Source organism: Cryptomeria japonica, chromosome 7, assembly GCF_030272615.1.
Source record: "Cryptomeria japonica chromosome 7, Sugi_1.0, whole genome shotgun sequence".
NCBI classification, from domain to species: domain Eukaryota; kingdom Viridiplantae; phylum Streptophyta; class Pinopsida; order Cupressales; family Cupressaceae; genus Cryptomeria; species Cryptomeria japonica.
Genome location: NC_081411.1, coordinates 152,130,978 through 152,143,660, shown reverse-complemented (window position 1 = coordinate 152,143,660; position 12,683 = coordinate 152,130,978). Strand labels below are relative to the sequence as shown.

Sequence of the window (12,683 nt, the reverse complement as noted above, 5' to 3'; positions counted from 1 at the left end):
TCATATCCTTGATTTGTTGAATTTATCTTTCTTCCTAGTTCTTGAGACATTCTTTTAGATGACATTGATTTGTTGTTGTTATCGCCTTCATATTTAATCAACAAACCTTATGATAAAGCTATGCAAATATATTGAGAGCCATTTTCTCAAGGCATCTATCCCACTTAGATGATAAATCCAATAGAAAATAGGTTCCCTGATAATGATATCTTTACATGTATTTTACATATATTTCTCTAATGTAGGTATTCTATTATACATACAATATTATTATCAATGTTGATTATTGTTGGTCATACATTTGATCTTTTTATTGTTTCTATATTGACTGTTGATGATGAATTTTGTTTATATTTTTAAATAAAAATAATTATTTATTTACATTAATTTTATTTTTATTTGAAAGAGGATACTAAAATAATGTTGTTCCTATATTTTTATTTCTTGATCACAACATCAAATGCTTCTTCCCTTGTATCTATTTTAGATTACACCTCTCTTGACATAATTATAAATTGTAAAATTTTATTTAAATCTCTTTCAATGTCTCATTTTTCCATTGCTTACTTCTTTTTTTGTCTTGTATTTAACATATGCATTATAATAGAACTCAATCAAAGAAGTGAGGAAGAGCTTAAGACCATTTATCTATTTCTAGTATTGTTTAAATTGTTACTAGACCAATTTGTTTTTCTTTTTTTCTTTTTTCTTTTTTTTTTCACAAATCAACTATTGAAGTCTACAAATGTTAACAATACCTTTCTACAATATTCTTTTTTTAGTGGTTAATATTGCATCTTATTAATAAAGAAACAAAATTACATCACCAACGATATTGTTCAAATTCAAAAGTCCATACATCAAACATGGACCAGAGAAGACCCAAACTATCTACACAGTCAAAATAAACCTTCCCTTCACAGTCACCACCCGAATCGATTATACAAAATTTACAAAACAGTACAAAAAACTAGAATGATGAAGGAACCGAAGAACCACAGTCAATTAGCTACAATGAGCTCCTTGCCTTTCCCTGCATTGTTCTGCTCATCGTTTTGAGGTTCCTCGGGGTCATCCAAGTCGTCATTGTCCTCCGGGAGAAATCCAATCCACAGGGTTCGCTTTGTCTTGCGCCTTCTCGAGCCCCTTTCGCCCACACTTTCTTTTGGATGAAGAGGCTCCATGGTTGAAAAGAAGCATGAGACGTCCAAACACTCTACGTAAATCGCACCTTAAGAATGGACTCCCCTCACGCACGCAACACCTCAACTCATCTTAATACATATAGATTGTAATGTAAGCTATAACAACAATGAGGCCGCACCCCCGATGAATAATAAATGATTGACACCGAAACAAGGTGGCAACATGTGTGAATAGTAAGCTCGTCATTAATCTCCCGCACGGAAGTACAGTGCGGAGGGAAATTGCCGCTACCTTTGCCAAGAAAAGACGACCAACCTCTGCCAACTCACCCGCTCAAGAAATGATGAAAGATGTCATCAAAGAGGGCGTATTTCGCCTAGCTATGGCGTACAAAACTTGACAAGCATTGAATGCCCAATATGTACCTTCTCACCACAATGCATCGCACATACATAACGGACAGCTAGAACACCTAGTTCTAGATATGAATTAGAAACTCGACCCCTCAATTCAAATTGTAGCCGTTGGGCAGGTGAATTCAAACTTGACTTCGCCAACTTGAAGGTCGAAAGCTTGGTTGGTGCAACAGTTGGCATCCTTATTTCCGTCTTTGAGGACATGCGAGATTCTGAAACTTTAGAAAGCTGAGAAAAAAAATTTAATACCTTGGATTTCCCTGTTGATTTTCCAGTTTTGTGCTTCACCTTTAACAGGGTTATAATTTGAGAGTCCCCTTTTAAGTGGAGCTTCGATATACCCATCCTTTCTACCAATTGAATCCATCCTTTCCACCAATTGAATCGTCAATGAGCGGCTTTAATTTCGGCTTCATTGTTTGTCCCCGAAGGTATTGCTTTCTCTTAGCAATAACTTTTCCATAGCTCAATCCTTAGCAACACATCCCACGCTAGAGGGACTTGGGTTGCCACGAGCTGCATCATAGAAATTTATTTTAATCCAACCATGATCAGGAGGACACCAAGTTGATAACTTTTCACGAGGACAACTACGATTAACCCTGCTAGACCCATTAACAGGTCACATTTCTACAATATTCTACATCCTATTGAGTTCATCAAAATTCATTTTCTACCAAATGAAAGAATTCATTTTCATCTATTTTATCTCTTTCCATAGGCTTAAAATACTAGGTATTACATTAATTTATCTCTCTACTTAAGTAATAGGCAACCCATTTTAATTGTATAGCTCATATATCTAACTTGATTTATGTGAAAATCTAAATTAACCTAATCTCATTTGCAACTTGTGTGAAAATTTTAAATTAATCTAATTTTATTTGCACACAAGGATGGATATATCTCATCTAGGCAATCTAGACAGCCATTGGGTATATATATATCTCATCTAGACAATCTAGACAACCATGATATTTCTAGTGTTATTCCCATTACCTCTTTTTATAGAACAGCTCTAATAGTTTTTAATAGTTTGTTTTTGATAAAGATAAACGGGTTTTACATGGACCCGAAACCAAAAGTTTTACAAAAGTCAGCCATCACCCAAACAGACATAAACCAATAGCAAAATAGGGGAGCGCCCCAGAACAGTCACGAAAGCAAAAGAGACACAAACAACAAAACAAAACAAAACAAAAGCACTCAATTATTATACAATTGATTAATTTGTATATGATTTGTATTAATTTACTTTTAAAAAAATCTATTTTAAACCAAAATACACCCAACACAACATAATTTATTATCAAAATTTGAATGAAAACACCGAATTAACTAAACCAAAATGCTAATTAACAATAATATCGTGATCAAAGTCAGAATTTGTTATAAATGCAGCCTTATATGAATAATGCATAAATCCTCCCAAACCCTATCTTCTATGAAAAACATTAAGGACGTTGAAAACTATCCAGAAGATATAGTAATGCATAAATCCTCCCAAACCCTATCTTCTATGAAAAAAATTAAGGAGGTTGAAAACTATCCAGAAGATATAGTAGGTAGGACCATGTAGGATATCAGGTTTTAAAAAGAAGAGCTTGGACACAGCTGCAAATCACTCACAACCCACCATCAAGGTAACGCAAAATTAAGGAGGTTGAAAACTATCCAGAAGATATAGTAGGTAGGACCATGTAGGATATCAGGTTTTAAAAAGAAGAGCTTGGACACAGCTGCAAATCACTCACAACCCACCATCAAGGTAACGCAGGGTTCACTTGAACATTGCAGATTCCCCTAGCGAAAAATAGGTATGCCTTGCTATGAGAGCGAGTTATAAAAGTTTTCTGATTTTGGAGGAGAACAAAGATTTTAGTATATGGAACCCAATATAGTCATTGAGAAGATTTCAATTGTACATAAGAAACTGCTTGAGGATGGATGAATGGATAGACTATGTAAGTGAACTTTCAATATTATTTAAAAAATATTCTTTATGAATTAATATACTTCTCCATCTTTGTGCTAAATATCTTTTACAGGAAACAAAAACAAGAAAGAAGAGAAATTAACATTAATAAAGGCTTGGATAGACTATGTAAGTGAACTTTCAATATTATTTAAGAAATATTCTTTATGAATTAATATACTTCTCCACTAAATATTTTTTACAGGAAACAAAAACAAGAAAGAAGAAAAATTAACATTAATAAAGGCTTTGTTTATACATAATCCAGAGTTATCCAATTTTGAAAATAGAATATTTCAAAGCTAACTGCACATACATATATAAAACATCACTTTATATCGAAAATTTAATGGACACATCTAATTATGGGTTTTATGCTAAAAATTAAATGTTTCTCACTATTGCAATATATCCCTTGCTGTGGCCAAAAATTTATGTGCTTCTCACCATCTGCAAATTTTCTTCGTCCCTCTGTTGCCACCGACTTTAGCTCAATCAAATCATAGATAAATAATTTTTATATATTTCGAGTTTAATAAACTTGCACCTTTCTATACTGGAACCTAGCAGTAATACATGAAAATAAAAAATCTGAATAATGATTGGTTGGTTAAAGCAGTAATATATATTGAAAGTCTTGGTTATGGGATTTGATGCTGCAATCTTCCATATGAATTAATATATTAATCTGGCAATGCTTTTATCGATCAAAAAAATTGAAAGTTTTGACTATAATTCCAGTAGGCAGAAACTGATAAATATAATATAATGAACAAATCCGATAAGGTGAACCATGTATAATGCAACAAATTGATAGAAGACAAGCAGATGTGCCTATAATTATAATTATAATAATCATGGTGTCTCTTCATAAATGACATCAATCCAGTTTAATTCAATTATAATTGACAATCAAGCTTAAAAAATTAAAATACGCTGGGTTGAAATTGGATAAGGTAAACATCAATAGTAATTGTGACACATGAGATTTCAAAGTTATTCAATTTTTTTAAAGAATGTGCAGGCCATGGAAATGAGTTAAGAATCAAAATTCCAAACTATTGTAGTCTTACTTCTCATTTAACTTCAAGAATCCAAACGATAGAATTAGTCCATAGACAACAATGGACAATACTTCAAATCTGGAAATTAATCATTCAAATCTGGAATAATACTTCAAATCTGAAAGCCAGCAGGTATAAATTGCAATATTATAGATTCTAGATCTATATCCAAATACATCAAATCTGACAGCTAATAAACAATAATTCAAATCTACAGGAGAGCGGGTATAAAATGCAATACTATAGACTCTAGAACTATATCCAAAAACTTCAAATCTGACAATTAATCAACAATACTTCAAATCTAGAAGAGAGCGGGTATAAAATGCAATACTATAGACTCTAGAACTATATCCAAAAACTCCAAATCTGACAATATTTCAAATCTAAAAAAGAGCCGGTATAAAATGCAATACTATAGACTCTAGATCTATATGCAAATACATCAAATCTGACAACTAATCAACAATATTTCAAATCTGACAACTAATCAGCAATACTTCAAATCTGGAAGAGGGTGGGTATAAAATGCAATACTGTGGACTCTGGATCTCTATCCAAACTCTTCCAAATATTTTTCTGTGTATCATATGATAACCAGTACTTTCGATACATCCAAGTATGGTTTTCTTTTATGTCAGTGTAAATCCCGATGGCATTTCGCAATGTTTGTGCAGAATGCTTGTATCCTATACAAATTGACAACTTGGAGTTCCCAAACACTGCATTTGAATTAGGGTTAGGCATATTGCCATTGTATTCCAATTCAATTGATGGCACAGATGGAGGAAGCTGTATTGTTGTTTCACTCCACATCAATACAAAAGAATTTCCCACTTTCTTAAATTTCCCAATCTGAAAAAAGTCATCTTCAGCAACTTTTGTGGCCACAAACAATTGTTTTTCAGCATCCTGCCCTAAGATAAAAAGTTTCGAGGGCAACACAATAACCCCACTTGGAACCCACTCTTCCTTTTCAATATCAAATGTGATTACTCTGAAAAAATTATGATCTGGAACGGTTGTGTATAAGAAATGAATTCCCACCGAATAAATTGCTAAGCTTTTTTGCAGTGGTACCAAAATTTGCTGCCAATTATCTTTGATAGAGCTGTAGATCCAGGTTTCAATTCCTCCTTGCCTGTTGAGTTGCATGTTCATCAATCTGAAATTGCGATAAGAATTTTTGTCGTAGAATATCTCAGTTGAGATAATGTCTTTTCTCTCACACAGAGCTCTTATGGTCTTACTTTGGTCTGTAAAAGGGTTCCAAATCAAAAGCTGGTGTCCATTCTCTCTCAAATAAAAACAAATTAACCCATCTCCATGACCTAACACATCTCTAACCTGAATCTGACAAGGTAATTGCACTTCCTTATAATATTGATCTCCGTCTATGGAATTCATTTCCTGGGCATCCAAAATCGTAGAGCTCTTCTTGATTTCTACTATCGTGGTTTGTGAGAGGGTAGCTTGAAGATTTATAAAAGAAACATTGTGGTACAATGACCACCATTGTTTGCACACACAGCATAATCTCATGAATCTTGTAAGTGGCAGTCGCGCAAGTATCTTATTTTGCACTTTCTCGGGCAAATCATTCCATGAAGTCGGCATGGCTGCGAAGAAAAAGAAGAAGAGCGAGGAGTTGATTGGATAGCTGTATATAGCAAGTGCACTGATGATTGATGGATGAAAATGAAAGGAAAGAAGTCTCTTTTATAGAAAATTTTAAGAGAGCGAAATGTTAGGTTAAAAAGATGAATGGTCATGATTATTAGGTTAAACGATCATGATCATATAGTTAAAAGAGAATCAATAAGATGGAGGAGTAGGTATTGATAAAGGGATAAGATTGAGTGGTGTAAGGAATGACTAAAATTAGGAGTTAATTGGAAATGAAGGGTTAAGATTGAGTGGTAGGTAAAAGCTAGGCAGGTGTGTTGTCACGTGAAGAGGAGAGAGACAATGAGAATGAAGAGGAATGGGACATTTGTCACATGCCTATCAATTTAGATTTATGATCCATATGAACAAAATGGAGGGTTAGGATTATCAGGATAATAAATTAATTAAGTAAAACAAATATGTATTTAATTAATAGAAGAAAAATATGGGGTTAAGATAATTAAATAAATAATAAATATTATTTGTTTTTTAAAGAAAGAAAAGGTTAATGAATTAATTAAATCAATTAAAATATTTATTCAACTATTAGTAGAAAAAGCTAATGAATTAATTTAATAGATAAAAATATTTATTTAACTAATAGATGAAATTAATAGTAAAATAAATATATTTTGTAAATTATTTATTTAATTTAGTGAGAATTTTTTATGTGCCTATAGTATGTTGTATTTTATTTTATAGACTTATTTTTATATGTTATCTTTTATGCAAAGACAAATGCAACAAGTACATGATTTATGCACTAAACTTTATCTGATCCACATATGCTCATTCTAGGAAACTAATTTCAAATAATCTAGTGTAGTTGTCATATATATGTGGAGAAAACTCAAACTTTATAAATTCAAATCCAAATTTGAACACTTATTCTCAAATTTGAACCTAGGTTAGTTATGCATTGATTTGAAGACTAAAGTGTTTCACTTGCAATCCATAAATTGAATAATATATGTGTACTAGCTTAGTTCATTTGTAACATAAATATAAGATATGACACATATTGAAGAGTACTAAAGTATTATTTGTTTTGGAATTAGTACTACATCGGCATTCTAGGACATGTTAAAGGCAACTTAATTTAATGGAAAAGTTCATGTTGTAAGCATCTAAGTGATATTGAATCCAAATCTTCTAGAATGCAAAAAAGAAAAAGAAAAAGAAAAAAAAACAGTATAAGACTATTTTTTATCTTTTAAAGATTTGATTAAAGGATAACCTAGTCATTACCTAACAAACGCTTCAATCCAAAAAAATAAAAAATCATGCTAATTATATAAGTCAAAATAAAAATGCTACAAATCTTAAAATCGTTGAAAGTTACATAAGTTTTTTTATCAAGGGTAAAATAGGTTTTGAGGGGACCCAAAACCCTTTGTAGTGAGTTTTGAAGGGAATTGAAACCCTTGGATTTTGTGGGGATCCAAAAGCCACTTATAGAATGCTACAACAAAATACAGCATAGGCAACCAGCAACTAACCCACAACCTAACAACAAAAACTAAGCATTAGAGAACTAGTTGTAAAAGTATAAGGCCAAAGCCAAACAAGCCAAGCTACTCTAACAATCATAAACAAAGAGAATTTTTAGACTCCGTTAACCATAATAATGGGTGTTAACAAGCCTCCCATAACCTTCACTTCTAGTAATACAAGGATATTACATAATAACTTACTAGATTATTGGGTTTTGAAAAGGCTCTCATAACCTTCATCTGATGCAATAATACTTTCCCATCGATCACCTCAAAGTCCACCTTGGTCTCCACCTCAATAGGAGAATGAAATATAAAAAGAGTGAAGGCAACAACAACTCCCATGCAACCAAAGTATAGAAACAAGGTAGCAAGAGCCCCCTTAATGCATCTTTTGACCTCTCCCTTAAAGACGATCTCCACCTCAATAGGATGAACAAAAGAGGAAGCAAGAAGTAGAGAAAACTAAGCCTTGGACACTCTCGTAAGAAGGTTCTCCACCTCAAGTATCACAAAAGAGGACCAAGGAAAGAACATCACAAGCCCTCTTATGAAAATTAGAAACTTGAAACCACAAAGCTCCATCTATTCTCTCAAGAACAGACATCTCTCAAAACCATAGTGTGTTTTCTTGTAAAGAGCTTGTATTTGTCTCATGTTGATGCTCATATGAAATTTAATTTTACACACACACATATATGTATATGCATGTATGTATGTATATGTATATGTATATGAACACTTATATATTTTATTCCCTTACAATAACATGTAGAATATATAGATTATATGATTTGTAATATATTATATAGTAAACTATCATATTATGATATTACAATGTGATTATTAACAATTTATTATAATAGAATTTTTTAATAATTTAATATATTTTTTATAGATTACGCTATTAGATTATTTTAAATATATGATATGATCAATTATACTAAATTATATAACAATAATATTAATATATATTGTTTTATTTAATATTTTTGATAGAAAAATTATTAAATCTAGAATGTTTTTAACAAGATTATTTGAAAAAAAAAAAATTAATTCAAAAAAATTCTTTTAGTTGTAACAATTAATTGAAGATTATCTTGATTGTTTTTGGCAATGCCTATTTATTCGCACCTAACATCTAAACTTTGAGACTAATAATAATCATAACAAATAATTTTAAAAAATTTAAAGGTAAAAAATATTTCATCTCTACTTTACAAAATATAAATATGGCTTCAATACGGAAAAATGTTTAATTCTCATTTGTTATAGAAAATATTAATAGTTAATATTAACCATTATTATAAGGACAAGTAATAACAAGAGTGATGTCATTAATTATTATTTTTAATTCTAATAATTTATTTTAACATTCTTTTTGTTATCCTATAGTTATTTGTTATTATTACTAGAACTTATTTATTTATTATAAATGTATTATTTACCTTTTTTATATTTTTAACATTCTCACACCATTGAAATATGATCTCTTCAATGGTTGTACCCTCATTGGTAGACTCTTTAATCCTAAGGACATCCAAGGATTCCCTAGAGTGAAGTGTGTTTGCAATGCCATCAAGTATCTCCTCCTTAATACCTAACTAGTTGGGTTATAAAATTACTCAACTCTCAATATATAGAAATCAACCCCTAATTGGTACAAAACAATGAGATGATGTTCCAAGGACCATAGTTCCTAATCAACCACTACCCACAATACTACTTTTTGTTGGTCTCATCAATGTCAAAAAGAATGAGTTACAATAAGTTCCCTTCCTCACTAATCTAAATGCTTAACTTTCTTCATGTGTTTCCCTAAGAATTTTTAATGTTTTATCTCTATGCCTCAGTAAGCCACTAATTGGGATTTATCATGTAATAGTTTTATTTGGGACAATATCTATATGTAATGATTGTTAATATTGTGTTTTTTCCTTTAGGCCATTTTTTCTACGCAAAGCTCTTGTAACTACTATTTATGATATATACTATATATAAAAAAATATTACACCCCTTAAGATTTACTCCTATATTAGGGTTTCAAATATGATAATTTGGGTTTATTATCCTTAATATACATTTCATTGCTTATTCCTCTTTCATTATCACACACTTTACCTTCAATTAAAAATTCATAATTAATTATTCCTTATGCTTCATGTCAATCTGTGCTTCATTTATTTTGATGTTGTAATGACACACATTTACTAATTTACAATCTCTATATTATTGTTGCCAATTTTTCCACTTCTTGGTCAAAATAGCCTTACACCAAGTCTTAGGTACAATATAAAGGTTTTAAAAGATATAAAAAAATTAAAGAGATCAAAAGGTTATTTCTCATTCCTTTGTTTGGTGTTTTCAAGGCAAAATTAAAAAATAGAGATACACAAGAATGTCCATTGGTTTGTATTAAAGTCTCTCAAAAACTCCAAAGTAATACTACTCATGATGAAACACCCATGCATGGTTTGGAAGGAACCAAAATTCAAAAGGAAAAGTAAGTCTTCAATGTTACATGTAAAGGATCTAAAGGTGCACTTGTCACATGGAACTTTTATCATAAATCCTTTTCCACGTATGCACAATTAGATTAAGGTTTTAACATAAGAGAGCTTAAGTTTTATCAAGAAAACCCCATCCTTTAGGAGTTTTCTTTTGTTTGTAGAATCATTCATGGCTTCCAAGACTTATCAAATCACCAACAGAGGCTTGAGGAGAAGATTCATGCATGCTTCATGTGTATACCTTCAGTTCATCTATGAAGGAAGAGCTCAATAGGTACATTTGACAATTTTCAAGGGCATCAACAAGTTTTTTAAAGGTTTTGTTCATCATGTGGAATGGATTTCAACTAGTAGGAGGAGTTGTTGTGAAGCATGATGATCATTAGGTTCAGCCATGCAAAATTCATGCACTACATTGTTTCAATATATGTATGTTCCTTCTCTTGAATCCCTTTTACTATCATTCATAAAAGAGAAGCTTGATGTTACATGCACATGGGAGGGTTTATGTTTTTATTTTCTAAAATAATTGATGATTTTTAGAAATATGCATGGCATGAATGAATGTACTTCTTTCTTGAGATATTCTAGCTATAGTGATAAAATGATAGCAAGATTGTCACTAGGAAAATATTTTAAATCCTACACATCTTGTACAAACCCTGATCAACAAAACACAAAGAGGGGTAAAGGTTTTAAAGTCATGAATGCATTGATAAAAATTCACCTAGAAGCAAGACCATGAAGAGATTAAAAACCAATAAGAGGAGGAAAAATGCTATTGCAATAATTAGAAAAGAGCACAAATACCATTGACTATTATAACAGTGCAACAATAACAGTGAAATAAATGAGTACAAACTTTCAAAATAGTTCATTGTCAAGATAGACCTATTAGGGAAAAGGACATGTATGATAGAAAATAGTTCACTCATGGCATGGATTTGGTAAAAGAGAGTAGTTTGTGACAATTAGGAAATAGTGAGAGTATGGTCCTATTGCATGTAATTGATGATGTTTCAATAATATACCAAGAAAAAATTCACATTCATGGAGAAGAATATGACAGATGTATGCACTGCCAAAAGAAGGAAATAGACCACAATATATACATATGCATTAACGACAGTAAAAAGAAGATTAGAACCATAGTAATGAACATTACTATGGCCAAACGAGATCCATATGGGTGGACTCTTGCAAGATGTTCCCCTTTGTAATTACTTGTTAATCATGAGAAGTCTACAACTGCAAATGTTCCAATAGATGGATAGAATGTTGCAGAGATAAAAGGGCTAAAGACAACACATTAAGTGGCACAAAGACATAGTTGGATACAAAATGAATGAATCATTGAAATACAATCAAATGAAAAATGAGTTAAAGGTTGCAACATTAATAAAACCAAAACAAAAGGTTTGTGTACAGTCACCATGAATCCCAAAAGGATCTCAGTGGTTTTGGTAGTCTAGTCAAAAGATAGGCCATATGAGGATTAGTCAAAGCAAATGCAAAAGAGATCACTTTCAAAACCAAAACACAATCATGGAAGAGTTTAAACTAGGGTTTCAATGTAGCCAAGGAATAAGTTTGGTTTTTTGACAAAGAGTAGTTAGCTTGTTGAAGGGAATAAAGTCTTAAATGCATTTAGAAGACTTTCTTCCAAATTTGAGAAGTGACCTCCTCAAATTTAGGGAAAGGACATGATTGGGAGTTGATTAGGCTAATTAAAAGGGTTTAGAATAATCTAGAAGGCTCTAGAAGAGGTTTAGGAGGCAAGTGGGAGATGTAGGATTTTGCAAGTGGGTGAGGAAAAAAGAATTTAATTAAAATAAAATTAATTTATTTTAATTTTGGTTGCAACTTGCATTTGTAGGATTTTTGCAAGTGGGGGGGATTTTTAAATAAATTTAGATTTATTTAAATGCAAAAGGGGTTTTAATTAAACGTAGATTTAATTAAAATGGCTAGAGGGGGATTTTTAATTAAATGGCTATGAGGGAGATTTTAATTAAATTTAAATTTAATTAAATGGATAGGATAGAAGAAGGGAAATATTAATCAAATCTTTAATTTGATTAATAGGCTAATTTAGAGAAATAGGGATATTAATTAAATCTTAATTTAATTAGTTGGAAGAAATGGGGATAATTAAATGAATAAAATTCACTTAATTTGTTGTGCAACTTTCAAGAGAATAATTTAAATGCTTGATAATAACGAGAGCTCCTTAACTTGCAATGTGACTACAATTTAGATGCACAAAAGACTTGATGATGAGAATGAAGAATGAGAACTCTATTTATAGGGAAAATAGGCCAATGGAGGGTTGAGATTGAATAATCTCAACAAGGGCTAGGATTGAAAGTTATCAACAATTTCATTCATTTAATTATCCCTATTTCTTCTAA

The 12,683-nt window shown here is 31.3% G+C and overlaps 1 protein-coding gene across 1 annotated transcript; it reads right to left on the bottom strand.

The window, feature by feature from the left end:
• Positions 1 to 5,102: 5,102 nt before the first annotated feature.
• LOC131856526 (F-box protein At1g11810-like) lies at positions 5,103 to 6,218 on the bottom strand. The gene has a single exon (XM_059208349.1). It carries the CDS (start codon positions 6,216 to 6,218, stop codon positions 5,103 to 5,105), a length of 1,116 nt encoding a protein of 371 aa, XP_059064332.1.
• Positions 6,219 to 12,683: the final 6,465 nt, after the last annotated feature.